Genomic DNA, 15,926 nt, shown 5'->3' on the forward strand with positions numbered 1-15,926 from the left:
ATATATATATATATATATATATATATATATATATATATATATATATATATATATATATATTTATATATGTATAATGTATATATATATTATATATACATATATTATATATATGTGTGTGTATATATATATGTATATATGTATATGTATTTGTATGTGTATTTGTGTGCAGATATGAGTGTAGATCTATCCAGTATGAGTAAGAAAAAACTGAATACAAAGCACATGCATTAACATGCAAGTCATGTAGAAAAATGTGCGTTTCATTATAAGACAGAAAATCAGATATCTTCTTCTTTAGCATAATGTTTAGCTCACCAAGCAAAGTTTCCCAATTCATCTCTGAAAGAGGATTCAACAGATAGTCAGCTTACATGGAAACGCATTAGACTGTACAACGAAAAGGCAATAACTGGTTTGAACAGGGTGAATTATTCTGCTGTATGAAGATCTTTTACAGCTACAGATCAACACAATCACAGGTTTGGTTCTTCTGAATCTGGTCGGCACTGGAGAGTGCATAAAACCTCACAGGGCAGTGCACTGACAGGACCAATCGACTGTGACGAAACTGGAACTCACTGATGTCATATGTTTGCTCCTTAATCACACTTGCCTGATCTGATTTCTGATTCTGCCCTGTGGTGACTTCTGTGGAACAGCCTCCCTTCAGAGGATGTCGTGCAGTGGGAACTTCAGAAGTTCAATCGAAGATGCAATGCATTACTGCACTAATACTATGCTCCTTGCATTTTAATATGTTTTTATATATTTATTAATTTTTTAATAAATTTTTTCTCTTTTGATAAGTGGGATCTCTTTTTTTCAGTATTTCCCTGTAACTCCTCTTACTTCTTCGTAATTAAAACCATATTCTTTGGAATCTTGAATTTCAAGTCAGTGGCCCCTTTGGTGGGCTTGTTCCATTGAATAGGTTTTATCTCCTGAATAATAATAATAATAATAATAATAATAATAATAATAATAATAATAATAATAATAATAATAATAATAATAATAATAATAATAATAATAATAAACTTTACAAATACGCTTTCCACATGGATCATGGTATTGATCCTTTAGAATCAGTTGACCATCTTCAGTATTCATATGAATTTTCATGATACTAGTTAGTTCTCCCTCTGGACTTAGGTTTAATGAACTTCTGTAAGATGCATAACTTTATTCTCCTTGAGAATACAACAGTAAATGAGATCACTTTACTTTGCATATTTAAGCCCTCACATTACAAGGGTTTAAATGTGAATGAAATTTGTGTTTCTGAAATCAGATTACAGAAGGATATCGCTGGAATATCTCAAGCCTTTGTTGCAGCAAAATTTCATGTGAGCGAAAACGTCAGGAAAAATAATTGCCACACAATTTGGTAAGTTTGTGACCAGTAATAGTAGCTGTGGGGTGTACAGACTCTTAATGACCCCTTTTAGCTGGTAAACTAGGTCCTAATGACCCCCATTTGGTGTTGAGTGGAGACTCTGTGGCCCCAAGGTGTGATGTCAGTACAGATTCTTAATGACCCCTATTGGTTGGTGATGTATCCTTGTGTGGTGAACAGATTCTCATTGATCCCCACTGAGAAGTGAATCCAAACTCTTAATGACACCTACTGGGTATTGAACACACTACCCATCTGGACAGTGAATACAAATTCTTAATGACTCATTTGGTGATGAATACAGACTCTTAATGACCCCTATTGGATGGTGATACAATTTCTTAATGACTCTCACTGAGTAATGTACACAATGTCTTAATGACCCCATTAGATGGTGAAAACAGTGTCTTATTGACCCCCTGTGTATGGTGAACACAGTGTCTTAATGATGCTCTTTGGATTGTGAACACACTCTTAATGGCCTCCAGAGGATTATGAACACAGTCTCTTAATGACCTCCAGAGGATTATGAATACAGTATCTTAATGACCTCCAGAGGATTATAAACACACACTCTTAATGACCTCCAGAGGATTATGAATACAATATCTTAATGACCTCCAGAGGATCATGAACACGATCTCTTAATGACCCCCACTGAAAATGGTGACGAATAATGAATCTTTAGGAAAACAGTTAGAATTATCCATGGAAGTGGTGACCGCCGCCGAAGTGGTGACCGCCTCCGAAGTGGTGACCGCCGCCCAAGTGGTGATGACCTCCCCCAAAGTGGTGATGCCCGCCTCCGAAGTGGTGATGACCGCCGCCGAGGAGTCCAAGGCCTCCGAAGAGGCCATGCCCGAAGAGGCCGTGCCCAAAGCGGCCTCTGCGCCTTCCGAAGCGTCCTCGGCCCCTTCCGAAGCCCCCGAAGCCTCCGAAGCCACCAAATCTTCCAAACCTCCCAAGGCCGAAGCCAAAGCCTCTCCGTCTGTGGGGGTCGGGGTCTGGAGCGGGTTCTGGAAGAGGGCTCGCCAGAGCCACTGGGGCCGGTTCTGGAAAGGCCGTTGCTGTACCCAGAAGAATGCAGAACGCCAAGGCCACCAAGATCTGGAATGGGGATGAATGTTAGAGTTTTATGTCACCTGGAATGGGAATTTATATTAGAGTTTTATGTCACCACGATCTGGAATGGCAATGATTGTTAGAGTTTTATGTCACCAAGATCTGGAATGGGGATGAATGTTAGATTTTTGTGTTACCTGGAGTGGGAATATATATTAGAGTTTTATGTCACCACGATCTGGAATGGTGATGAATTTTAGAGTGTTATGTCACCAAGATCTGGAATGGGGATAAATGTTAAGAGTTTTATGTCACCTGGAATGGGAATGTATATAAGAGTTTTATGTCACCAATATCTGGAATGGGGATGAATGTTAAGTGTTTTATGTCACCTGGAATGGGGATGAATGTTAGAGTTTTATGTCACCAAGATCTGGAATGGGGAAGAATGTTAGAGTTTGTGTCACCAAGATCTGGAATGTATATTGGAGTTTTATGTCACCAAGATCTGGAATGGGGAGGAATGTTAGAGTTTGGTCACCAAGATCTGGAATGGGAATGAAATGTTAGAGTTTTATGTCACCAAGATCTGGAATGGGGATGAATGTTAGAGTTTTATATCACCAAGATCTGGGATGGGGATGAAATGTTAGAGTTTAATGTCACCAAGATTCTGGAATGGGGATGAATGTTAGTTTTATGTCACCAAGATCTGGAACGGGGATGAATGGTAGAGTTTTATGTCACCAAGATCTGGAATGGGGATGAATGTTAGAGTTTTATGTCACCAAGATCTGGAATGGCAATTTATTTTAGAGTTTTATATCACGAAGATCTGTAATGGGAATTTATATTAGAGCTTTATGTCACCAAGATCTGGAATGGGGATGAATGTTAGAGGTTTATGTTACCAAGATCTGGAATGGGAATTTATATTAGCGTTTTATGTCACCAAGATCTGGAATGGAAATGTATATTAGAGTTTTGTGTCACCAAGATCTGGAATGTACAGTATATTAGAGTTTTATGTCACCAAGATCTGGAATGTACAGTATATTAGAGTTTTATGTTACCAAGATCTGGAATGTACAGTATATTAGAGTTTTATGTCACCAATATCTGGAATGTAAATGAATATTACAGATTTTTTTGAGAAAGCAGAGCGCCAACGCTACCAAGACCTGGAATGGGAATTAATATTAGTGTTTTTGAGAGACTGGAAGGGCCCTACCGAGTTTTGTAAGAAGAGGTAATTTGACTCTCTGGAATGGGAATTAATATTAGAGTTTTTCAAGAGACTGGAAGTTTCTTACAGATTTTTAATAAGAAGAGGTAATTTGGCTGTCTGGAATGGGAAGGAATATTAGTTTTTTTTCTGTAAGATACTGGAAGGTTCCAGGCTTTTAAGAAAATCGTTATTGAGACTCCAGAATTTTGATTCTTTATAATGTTTCGGGACTTTCTAATTAGAACATAAGTAATTCAGGGACTGTGTATAAGAGCCAGTTAGTATTAAATTCAAACCCTGAATGAATAAAGCGTGAAGTCGTTGATACAATTAAACCATACCAGGATTTGGGACATTCTAATTAGGACACATGCAATTCAAAAACTCTTGCTAGAGATAATACTAAACTCAAACCCCGAATGACTAAAACATTTAGTTTAATATTCACCCACGTCTCTGTCGAAGTATTTTGCTGTCAGGAATCAAAGCACGTATGTGCAATGTTCACATCAGAATCCAACACTTCACTTGAAGCCTTACCAAGTTCATAGTTGCGCCAAGACTCGTGTACGTCGAGCTGACCGTCTTTTGTGGAAGAACGTAACCGGAGATTGAATGCGTAGAGGGTATGTCCTGTTTTCACTTTTATATCCCAGTCACTGGAAGCAGCGTAGGACTCGTCCCGAGCGGAGTTCAGCTTCGAGTTGCCAGTGACTAGTTCCTCACGACGAGGACATTCGTCGTGACAAAGCCCTGTCAAGATACTACGAGGGATCTGAACTCTGATGAACCTAAAAGAAGAATTGTTTCAGCGAATCGAGGGGGATTCGCTGAACGTCTGGTCCTCTGGACGATCAGGTGAATCTAATCGGCTCGGCGATATCTGTCAACCGAGTTTGCTCTGAACCGGTTTTAGTTAATTTCTTTTTTCCCCCAGCATCCTGCAATCATTCCGGGAAATTGTAGCCTTTGCAACAAGGGCGAACGAAGTACGCTGGGTACAATGCAGTATTACGTTGGAATTGCGGAATTCTTAATATTGCAGTCATAAAAATACTCGTAGTAGCTTGAGTCTTGAAAATCCACAGTTACGTATGGGTACATATATTTAAAAATTAATCTCTACAGAGAGCTTTCGGGAAACTGTAGAGATTTGTTTTTAAATATGTTTGTACCCGCACATAAAATGTAGATTTGTTTCTTCCATACTGCAGTCAGCATCTCAGGAATGGCCGCCTAGCAATCGTCCTGCAACGTAATGTTCTTCCTGCCTGCGGTTACCATTTTACATTTTGCGGAGGAACAAGAGAGCGTTCAGAGATAATTCTGTGTAATTCCGGAAGGGTCTCCAACTTTTAGTGGCGTTTTAGTATGCGTTTTAGTTTTCTGTAAAAGACAACTATTGCGCCGGCTTTGTCTGTCCGTCCGTCCTCAGATCGTAAAAACTACTGAGGCCAGAGGGCTGCAGATTGGTATGTTAATCATCCACCCTCCAGTCACCAAACGTACCAAAATTGCAGCCCTGTAGCCTCAGTAGTTTTTAAACAAATTTCCTTTGAGGTTAAAGTTAGCCATAATCGTACTTGTGGCGGCGCTATGGGTATGTACCAACAACAGAGGCCACCACCTTGTGCTTTATAAGTTATTTATATTTGTAACTATTGATTTATGGAATGTATTAATTTATATTGTTTTCTCTTTGATGAGTTATCTCTTCTTTCTCTGTGGCTCCCCCCGTAGGGGCGTAGTGCATCTCATGCGGTGCACTGTAGGCGTTACTTAAGGTTCTTTGCAGCGTGCCTTCTTTAGGCCCCTTGCTGCAACCCTTTTCATTCCTTTTACTGTAACTCCATTCGTATTATCTTTCTTCCATCTTACTTTCCACCCTCTCCTAACAGTTGATTCTTGGTGCAACTGCTTTGAGGTTTTCCTCCTGTTACACCTTTCAGACCTTTTACTGTCAATTCCCGTTTCAGCCTGAATGGTCTCATAGGTCCCAGTGCTTGGCCCTTGGCTTAAATTGTACATTCTATTCAGTTCAACTCTCGTAGGCTCCTCCTCAAAGGGGAATCAGCTATCGCACTGGTGTTCGATTGGCGTCTCCAGAACGCTCTGATATTCGGAACCATGCCAATAAATGTAAGTTTAACATCCAGTATAAACAATAGACGCTGCATTATCGATGCTGGTGCGTGGTGGATTAATGTCCAGTGTGCTTTCCTTATTCAAATTTCTTACTACAGTAGGGCCTCTTCCCCACAACAGCTTGCGATATATGAATAACTGTTGATTAAACAAGTAGTTCCAGAGATAAACAGTCAAACGACCGCCACCCCTCTATATATATCTATACACATAATGTTAACATTAAAAATGAGCTTTCGATATTGATCACAGTATTGCCCACTAGAATCAGTCTTGTCAGTGCAAAATTATTAACCATCTTCAATATTCATGCTTTCATTAGTCTTTTCTCTCTCGATTCAGGTTCAACAAAACTCGATGGGATGCATAACCCTATGTAAATTTATTTTACCTTAAGATTATAACGCTAAACACAGTCACAAAACTGCCTTACATTGCAAGGACTTTAATAGACATAAAACTTATGATTCTTGAAAAACAGAATCACGGTATTATATCGCTTGGATAGCTCAAGCTAATGCCATACTCGATGAACTGTGTCCATCAAATTTACATCAGATTGAAAACGTCAAAAAATGTCTTAGGTTTTTCGTGAACTAACTTTGGTATGGGTAGATTTTGGTCGATTCGTGAACACGAATTGTAGTTTTCGTGTAGGGTGTTTAGTACAAACTCTGAATGACCACCATTTGGGGTTGGATATGGGCTACTTATGACCCCCATAGGGTGATAAGTAGAAACTCCTAATGACCCCTGTTTGGTGGTGAGTACAGACTCTTAGTGACCCCTGTTTGGTGGTGAGTACGGATACTTAAAGACCCCCTGTGGGTAATGACCCTGTTTGGTGGTGAGGACAAATTTTTTATGACCCTGTTTGGTGGTGGGTACAGACTTTAATGACCCCCACTGGGTGATGAATACAGATTCTTAATGACCCCTGTTGGATGGTGAATACAGACTTTAAATGACCTCTGTTGGGGGAAGAGTACAGACTGGTAATGACCCCCATTTGGTGATGAATACAAATATTTAATGACTCCTATTTGGTGGTGAATACAGACTTAATGACCCCATTGGGTGATGAATAGAAACTTCTAATGACCCCTGTTTGGTGGTGAGTACAAACTTTAAATGCCCAGGTTAAGTGGTGAGTGGCAACTCTTAATGAACCCATTGGGTGATGAATAGAAACTTCTGATGATTAATGACCCCTATTTGGTGGTGAATACAGACTTAATGACCCCCATTGGGTGAAGAGTACAGACTGGTAATGACCCCCATTTGGTGATGAATGGAAACTTCTAATGATTAATGACCCCTATTTGGTGGTGAATACAGACTTAATGACCCCATTGGGTAGTACAGTCTCTGAATGACCCTCGATGGAAAGTTATGATGACGAGCAAAGGGCCCCTTAACGATACCCACTAAAAATGCCCATGCCCGAAATCCAAGCGGTCATCGAAGTGGTAGTCATCGAAGTAATGACCTCCGTCAAAGCCCCCAATTCCTCGGAAGGGCCTGAATCCTCCGCGGCCGAAACGACGCCTAACTCGACCTCTGCCAAAGCGGAATAATCTTCCTAATAGCCCCTTCCGTCGGCCTCCTCTCCTGCGGTGAGGATCGGGGACGGGAGCGGGCTCTGGAAGTGGACTGGCCAGAGCCACTGGGTTCGGTTCTGGGAAGGCCGTCGTCCAGCCCAGGAGGAGGAAGCAGAACGCCAGTGTCACCAAGATCTGGAATGGGAAATTATATATTATTATTATTCAGATTAGATTATTAACCCTATTCATTATTATTAACAAGCCCACAGAAGGACCATTGACACACAGTATATATGTACACATATATATGTATATATATACATATATACATATATATATATATATATATATATATATATATATATATATATATATATGTATATATATAAATGTGTATATATATATATATATATATATATATATATATATATAATATTTATATGTATATAAATATGTGTATGTATATATATTTATATATACATATAAAATTTATAAATATATATATATGTATTTATATATATATACATATATATATATATATATATATATATATATACATATACATACACTTAGAGGTTAATATATATACTTACGCTTTAATAGAATAATAGGTTCTCGCATACCCAAGTGCTTTCTGACCCTGGCATCAAGGCCAGAAGTTTGTTAGGTAAATTCGACTCATCATTCTAAGGTTAAGTATTAGAGAGAGAGAGAGAGAGAGAGAGAGAGAGAGAGAGAGATACGCAGCAATAAAAATGGTGATAAATTGAACGTCATTGAAATTGTTGTATTGTATGAAGCATTAGAGAGAGAGAGAGAGAGAGAGAGAGAGAGAGAGAGAGAGAGAGAGAGAGAGAGAGAGAGAGAGAGAGGAAGCATAGATCATAGATAATTAATACGTGCCTTTCTTCAGTAGGTGTTGGAGGAGTGAAAGCACTTTGAGTAAGTGTTTGATGAGTGAAAGCAATTTCAGTAAGTGTTGGAGGAATGAAAGCACTTTCAGTAAGTGTTGAGGAATGAAAGCACTTTCAGTAAGTGTTTGAGGAGTGAAAGCACTTTCAGTAAGTGTTTGATGAGTGAAAGCAATTTCAGTGAGGAAAGTAAGTGTTTGAGGATTGAAAGCACTTTCAGTAAGTGTTGGAGGAATGAAAGCACTTTCAGTAAGTGTTTGAGGAGTGAAAGCACTTTCAGTAAGTGTTTGAGTAAGTGTTTGAGGAGGAAAGCACTTTCAGTAAGTGTTTGAGGCACTTTCTGTAAGTGTTTGAAAGCACTTTCAGTAAGAGTTCAAGTTTGAATGAAAGCACTTTCAGTAAGTGTTTGAGGTGAAAGCACTTTCAGTAAGTGTTTGGGGAGTGAAAGCACTTTTCAGTAAGTGTTTGTTTTCAGTAAGTGTTTGAGGAGGAAAGCACTTTCTGTAAGTGTTTAGGGAGTTTTCAGTAAAAGCACACTTTCAGTAAGTGTTTGGGGAGTGAAAACACTTTACAGTAAGTGTTTGAGGAGTGAGTAAGTGTTTTCAGTAAGTGTTTGAGGAGTGAAAGCACTTTCGGTTTATAAGAGTTTTAGAGGTTGAAAGCACTTTCAGTAAGTGTTTGGGAGTGAAAGCACTTTACATAAGTGTTTTATAGGAGTGAAAGCGTTTTCAGTAAGTGTTTGAGGAGTGAAAGCACTTTCGGTAAGAGTTTGAGGAGTGGAACTGGAAGCACTTGACTATTTATAGTAGTAGAAATAATATTTAATGATAATATCAGTAGTGAGACTGAGCTTTGTTTATTCAACGAAGTGTTTGTGAATATATAATATACGATTGTTCTCTCTAAACTTTAAATATTAGATATAGAAAATAATATTCTTGGTAAACTTTAAAAAAATATAAAAATAAATTTCTTATCTATTTACGAAATGTTGAATGTTTATATGTGTTAAATCTGTCAATTTGTGTCTTAATGTTAAGTTTTATGATTCGTCCAAGGAATAAATTTAACTTGGGTGTGTTAGATTGGTCGTTAAATAGTTATTAATAAATAGCTATGTATTTATATTTCTATTGCAACGAATCATGAATATTTAAGCCAAGGTTTGAGTTTTTTTGAGTTCAAGATTTGAGAAATAAACGCTATATCTAAAGAAACAAATGGTGAATACTGCTTAAAATCATCATCATCAATAATAATAATAATAATAATAATAATAATAATAATAATAATAATAATAATAATAATAATAATAATAATAATACGTCTGAATGAGTGAGATCTCATTTGACACAGAAAATATCGATCTGAAAAGTACAATTAGTAAACAGCTTTGGCGAGTCCAAAGGTCCTCACCAGGCCTGTGTTTCCTTCCAAAAGCTTAACAGGTTTATAGAATCTGTTTGGGCAAGGAACATTGCTGCCATAAGGCCGACCCAACTTGAATTAACTAAAGAAATTATTAAACAAAATTGGTAACGCGTGAATTATCTCATTATCATCACAGGTTTAATTTAAATCCGACATACTCGCCACTACAGAAGTCTAAAGAAGTATACAGTCATTATACACAGGGGGCCTTTAAGGGATGGCTTCCCTAGGGCGCCTTGGGGTCCCTCATCCTTCCTCCCATACCCGCTTCCACAGCCTGGCAAGAACCAGCCTCCCTCCACCAAAGCAGCCTCTGAGGAGGTCCTTTCCCTGGCTGGCAAGAGTGCCCTCAGGGATGGATTCCTTAGGGCACCTTGGGGTCCCTCACCCTTGTGGTTCAGACCCTCCCCAGGTCCACTTCCCCAGCCAGGCAAGAACCCGCCTCCCTCCACGAAAGCAGCCTCTGAGGAGGTCCTTCCCCTGGCAAGAGTGCCCTCAGGGGATAGATTCCCTAGGGCACCTTGGTGTTCCTCATCCTTTCGGTTCAGGCCCTCCCCAGGCCCGCTTCCCCAGCCTGGAAGGAAACCTGCTTCCTTGCAGGGAAGCAGCCTCTGAGGAGGACCTTCCCAAGGCAAAAGTGCCCATACCTCCAAGCCCATACACATACTTAACAGTAATCTCTCTCTCTCTCTCTCTGTTACTGATGCAAGTAAAGTATATTATTAATAATAGTACAGTATTAACAATAGCCTGGTATTAATGCTATTTTTTCTGGTACGATAATGTCATATTTATCACTTATAAAGAGAATTTTTTCAGTTTATCGTTATTTAAGTATATTATTAATAATAGAATTAATAATATCCTGGTCTTAATGTTGATTATTTTCTGTTATTATTATAATTATCCTTATCTTTCATAGAGATCATTTTTTTTCAGTTCGTCGTTATTTGATCTCTATCCACAAACACTACTGACGTCATTTGCTCAGCCATATCGTGACAGGAAATTTCCCAACCCTGTCAAAATAACGAAGATTAATTTAAATCGGAATTCAGATTGATTTAGTGTTACTTTCAATCTGTGTCCGACTATAAATAATTGTTTTGTGTGTGTGGGGTGGGGGTGGGGCGGCTACACGAGGGACAAACATTACTCAAACAACGTCAATCTCTAGTTATACAGGACGAGAGGTGGACCCCGATTCTGATACCCAAGTTGGAAGAGGAAGAAGAAGAAGAGAAAGGCCACCGGCCGTCAGATTGGTTCAGGTGACGATAGCTAACTAACTACGTGACCAACGCGTGATCAACAAGGAGGACCGCAGGCTCTTTTAACAAACGAGTGGAGCGTGCAAAGGACAATCCTTGGCAAGATATTTGTGTGGACGTAGACATCCAACAGTCAGGTAAGGGAAGTGAGGCCACGCAGAGGGAATGCTACTCGTTTCAAGAAGCCTGGGAATTTGGGAAGCAACGACGTCTGAACATTTCATTCAGAATGTTGGTCGACATTTATCCTCACCATTAGTGATTTATATATTGTTATTGTGTCAGTGAAACAGTGAAAGAGTTAGGACCTCTTGGGGGCAGATTCTGTCATATTTTCAAAGCTTCTGTGCGAGCTTGACCAGACACCAGAGAAGCAGCGAGGCAGAGTTGGACAGTAGGCAGGGGAAAGTCTTGCTGGGAATGTCATTCCCCGCCCTCACTAAAAATAAAAAGAAATCCTGCAATCTACTTTGACGGGCACCGATGACAGAAAGTGGAGTGAATTCAGAAAAACGTAGAAAATTAGTGACGTTTAGGCCCTTTCTAAGGGTTATAGGGCACGACAGACCCACCCTGTGCGAGCAAAATGGCCCAGAATTGTGTTCAGCAATAAATATAGACATCATTTAGTACATAAACAAAACTTATTGTGTTGGTATTTCTGAGGCAGAGCTCCGCACGAAGGTGTTATCAATGAAATTTTTTTGAAACTGCAGAAAAGGGTGCATATGGTGCACTGCAGTTGAGATAACTTAATATTAACTAATGTAGCACGTATGTATGTCGTATGAAACACGATGCAGATGGCACCTCAAAGGGGGGGCTAATTGAGGTTTTGGGAGTCTCCTACTGGAATGTGCCATTGACGATAGCGAGATCTGGCGGTTAAACTGAAAAGACATTATATACCTGATTATAGATATGACGGGAAATGGTCAGTGACTTTTGCAATATATTTTAATAAGGCAAACGCCTGGTTGTGACTATATATATATATATATATATATATATATATATATATATATATATATATATATATATATATATATATATATATATATATATATATATTCATTACTAAATGCAACTCCTGAGAAGGTTTTGAAAGGGTTTTATTGTTAAACTAGCATTTCCTTATGACCAACCTTAAACAGCTACTTGGGAAAGTTTAATGTGTTGACGGTAGTAGTATAAAAAAAAAAAAGAATCTTTAATGACCAAGGGGTATATATTTCATTTCATCACCAAAGCACTGAAATTATACAAATCAGATTAATATTATGACTTGAAGTTGATTATGACAGTGATGTGATATAACAGGTTTTAACAGTTGGAGAGCCCGTGCAATTTTAATCACGTTTTTATATTGTTGTTCCTTCGACACTCTGAGTGCAAAGGGTTTCAGTCTTAAGCGAAACTAAGTGCCCAGAATATTGTTATGACCTTCTTAAACGTATTCCAGGTTATCCAGTGCTGGAAGACGGTCGGCTCAAATTGTTGGAACTGCTCTGCCAACCATGGTCTCGTCCAGGATACACCAGTCTAGAGGAGGTAGGTCATTTATAGAAGTTTTTATGGATTTGTGTATCTATTTCATATTCATATATACTTGTGTGAATGCATGCGTACACACACACTAGTTGTTCTTCCTTGTGAACATTTTGATTCAACTGACCTTCAGTTTTCCGTTAAATTTCTGCAAGTTTTCACACACATTTGTAAGTTTTGTGGCAGTGTATTTAACTGAGGCTGGGTGCCTTATTTTGGGTCTTGGGCTATAAAAGGGGTCATTTAGAAAATCCCCAGAATGAAGTGAAATCAAACGATGTATTGTTTACACAGCGTCTGCAATCGCTTCAATACTAGTGAGTGTTTAGCTTCCACCACGCATAAGTTTACCTTACAATGTTGTTATTAAATGGACAGGTGGTTTATACAAGGTTTAAGTCCCGTAGGCTTTCAGTGTACAAAAAAAATGGCCAGAAACGATCGATAGGCAGGTCCGTGCCGGGAGCGAGGTTAGGATTTTGGGCTAACCCAGAGTTAGCATAGTCTAGCCACTTTTTCCTTGACCTCATTTTGGCTGTACTGACACCCGCCTTTGGTCTAATTTTCGCAGCACGGCTCCGTTCGCTCAGCATTTGCTGAACAAAACTATTACACGGTCGCGAGCACACGCAGCCGTTTCAGCAAGCAAACTGTGCGTTGCCATGACAACGGTAGCACCATGTGATCAGCTGTTCAGTCCCCATATCGAGAAGCAGCTGCTGGAAAATCAAAACAAACCCTAGAAAGTCATAGTGTTGGCATCAAGACGCATTATAATCATGGAAATGTCTCATCTCTACACCAATGACCAGAATATGGCCATGGCAATGGCTTTGGTAGTAATCGCGGTTAGGCTAATTACGCTAGCAGCCCTTGTGTTGCACAATTATCTATTTAAAGAATCTAGACACAATAGAGTTAATCGACAGAGACGATGTAATAATGGTAGAGTAATTGCAGGGCAATGGCGTAATGACACTGGTGTTGGCTGGGAAAACTTAAATGCTTTAGGCCGATGGCCTACGCAGGAGGCTATAAATGTACGCAACACATTTTGTGAATAAAGGCAAGGTAGCATTTCAGGATGCTATGGCCTTCAGACACTAGCTCTTCTTTTTTTTTTTTTGTGGTGATGATAATAATTAAGAGCTACAAACATATTTGTATCGGAAATAAAAGTGCAATAAAAATGTTCTGCATAAATTTTATAGGATAAATAAAGTTTCTGTGCCAATGTTTTTTTTTATTTAACATCATAATGCAATGTGTAAAAAATAAAATTATGGCCCTGGTACAGATTCTTTTCTTTTGTGAGTTATATCTATACCCCATGGAAGAAATCATACAGGAAAAAAAATACCACCTTACAACAGTTTATGGCCAATGATTAACTGCCTTCCTCCTCTTTCAACTTGTTTAGGAATGCAGCAAGTTTAAGCATAAGTTTTGGATGTTTATGGCGAGCAAATTCAGAGATTACTTCTTTTACAAAAACCCCTGCTGCGTATGGGATGTCTTCTTTCCTTTGTGCTTGTGCAGTGGTTTTTAAAAAAGATAATGCTACCTCGGTTGCACTGGGTGCATGTTCTGGTGTCATATTCCTTTTACGTTTTGGAGTAGGAAGTTCGACCACACGTTTCATTATTCCGTGATGATGATGATGATGATCGACTTGTTCCTTGCACAGAGTGTGAAGATGATGGGGTAGGCAGATCAATGTCATCTACACTACTGTCATAATTGAATGTCTGCAATGGCTGATGGATGACTTCATCATCAGACTGATAGGAGTCAACTTGTACCAAAAGAGATTGGGATAACTGGGAATCCTGCTGATTGATAGGAGTCAACTTGTACCAAAAGAGATTGGGATAACTGGGAATCCTGCTGATTGAAGGTCTGAGACTCCTGCTGGTGGGAGGACTGGGACTCCTGCTGAAAAAAAAAGGTAAATCATAAAAAATGAATATACAAATTAAGGCAACTTCTATAATAAATCTGAAATGCAAAATAAACATACAATACTTGAAACAGTCATACATTCTTAATACTTACAGACACAGTAGTCTCAAGGTTTGATGTACTCTTCCCTGGGGTGACATCAGTCAGGAACAACATTAAATCAAAGAGCCTCCATTTTGGAACATAGTCTCCTCCTGAGCCACTTTTTACTCGTTTGATTTTAGCCAGCTCCTCCGAAATGATGTTTTTAGCTACTAAACTTCATCATTACAGCATCTGCAAGAGAAAAATTCAAGTTTGATTAACTTACAATAATCATAGAAATAATGAAATGAAAGGGGTATTTTGATTAACTTACAATAATCATAGAAATAATGAAATGAAAGGGTGTTTTATAAGTTGGCACAACAGGGGATCCAGGGTGAAGCCTCCTGGCCAGGCTAAGTATGTTAGGTTAGAATTTCAGCTTTTAAGGCTGGTATCCAAAAACAAAAAAACAAGTCTAAAATACTCAATACAGGGATCCAAAGGGCCTTTGGCCAGCGTATGTTCATACTTGTTCAATGAAACGACACTTGAGACAATTTCCCTCTTTGTACATGCAACATTTGAGATGTGAATAGTCAATATTCAGAATTTCTCATAGTAACCATGCTATAATTCAGTGACAGGTCAGGAGGTTAGGTAGGTGTTTTAGGACATTATAGGGCTCCCCTTTTAAGAGTTCCACCTTCACATACTTACATTTTAGGACAATATAAACAACTTTTCTACTATAACTTTTCCTAAATTAAACACCAAAAAAATTATAATGGTGCTGTTTGATACTCAAATTATGCTATCCTACCCAGAGTGCCGTTATGTCCTCTGAATTCTAGCTTATATCTGTTACAGTATATTAAGCAATATGAGTAGGCTTGCCACTAGTTGAGTGTTAATAAAGTATTTATCACGAAATAACCCATATTACATATTGTCACATGCTAATGGTACCATATCACATGACTGACAAAGGTTAGGTTGGTGTTTATGGTTAAGCTAGCCTCTAATGGCAGTTCTCTAACATTGGCTGGCCACAGAACTATGAAAGGAATAGCCTAGCAAGGTTTAAGGCTAATATTAAACAATAATGAAAACAGAAAAAAACATTGAAAATCTTAGATATTTTATTGAGAATAAGGCCGTCTATTTTGACAATACCTACAATTGGTATCACCATATATATATATATATATATATATATATATATATATATATATATACTAAACAAACAAACAATGACTGATAGTAGCGTTGATTTCTAACATAAAGATCATGGGAATCTCTTTGAAGAGAGGGTAAAAATATAAACACTCAAATAAGGTTAGATTTTTTTATGCTAATCTTCCACCATAATTACTCATCTTGAATCACAGTGAGAGAAAGGGA

General features: G+C 38.5%; 2 protein-coding genes and 1 long non-coding RNA gene across 3 annotated transcripts in view; 1 reads left to right on the forward strand and 2 right to left on the reverse strand.

The window, feature by feature from the left end:
- The window catches only part of LOC136855226 (uncharacterized), a 54,049-nt gene extending 40,629 nt beyond the window's left edge, over nucleotides 1–13,420 (forward strand). The window contains exons 2-3 of the long non-coding RNA XR_010857953.1: nucleotides 10,895–11,125; nucleotides 12,451–13,420. This is a non-coding gene — a long non-coding RNA (uncharacterized lncRNA). The remainder of the gene's footprint in view (nucleotides 1–10,894; nucleotides 11,126–12,450) is intronic.
- LOC136855333 (neuropeptide-like protein 32) lies at nucleotides 1,164–4,521 on the reverse strand. The gene is made up of 2 exons (XM_067132239.1): nucleotides 4,227–4,521; nucleotides 1,164–2,503 (listed from the first exon to the last, which is right to left on the reverse strand). The coding sequence occupies exons 1-2, from the start codon at nucleotides 4,233–4,235 to the stop codon at nucleotides 2,099–2,101; spliced, it is 414 nt and encodes a 137-aa protein (XP_066988340.1). The 5' UTR covers nucleotides 4,236–4,521; the 3' UTR covers nucleotides 1,164–2,098.
- Nucleotides 13,421–13,498: 78 nt separating the features above from the next.
- On the reverse strand, nucleotides 13,499–14,730 carry LOC136855227 (uncharacterized). Its single transcript, XM_067132132.1, has 2 exons — nucleotides 14,592–14,730; nucleotides 13,499–14,471 (listed from the first exon to the last, which is right to left on the reverse strand). The coding sequence occupies exons 1-2, from the start codon at nucleotides 14,636–14,638 to the stop codon at nucleotides 14,141–14,143; spliced, it is 378 nt and encodes a 125-aa protein (XP_066988233.1). The 5' UTR covers nucleotides 14,639–14,730; the 3' UTR covers nucleotides 13,499–14,140.
- Nucleotides 14,731–15,926: the final 1,196 nt, after the last annotated feature.

Source organism: Macrobrachium rosenbergii, chromosome 31, assembly GCF_040412425.1.
Source record: "Macrobrachium rosenbergii isolate ZJJX-2024 chromosome 31, ASM4041242v1, whole genome shotgun sequence".
Taxonomy (NCBI): Eukaryota; Metazoa; Arthropoda; class Malacostraca; order Decapoda; family Palaemonidae; genus Macrobrachium; species Macrobrachium rosenbergii.

Excerpts from the sequence above, each read along its gene's own strand:
- LOC136855227 (XM_067132132.1), bottom strand. The coding sequence starts at position 14,638 with ATGTCACCCCAGGGAAGAGTACATCAAACCTTGAGACTACTGTGTCT. Across the intron at positions 14,472-14,591 it reads ACCTTGAGACTACTGTGTCT|CAGGAGTCCCAGTCCTCCCA; the intron begins GTAAGTATTAAG and ends TTTTTTTTTCAG.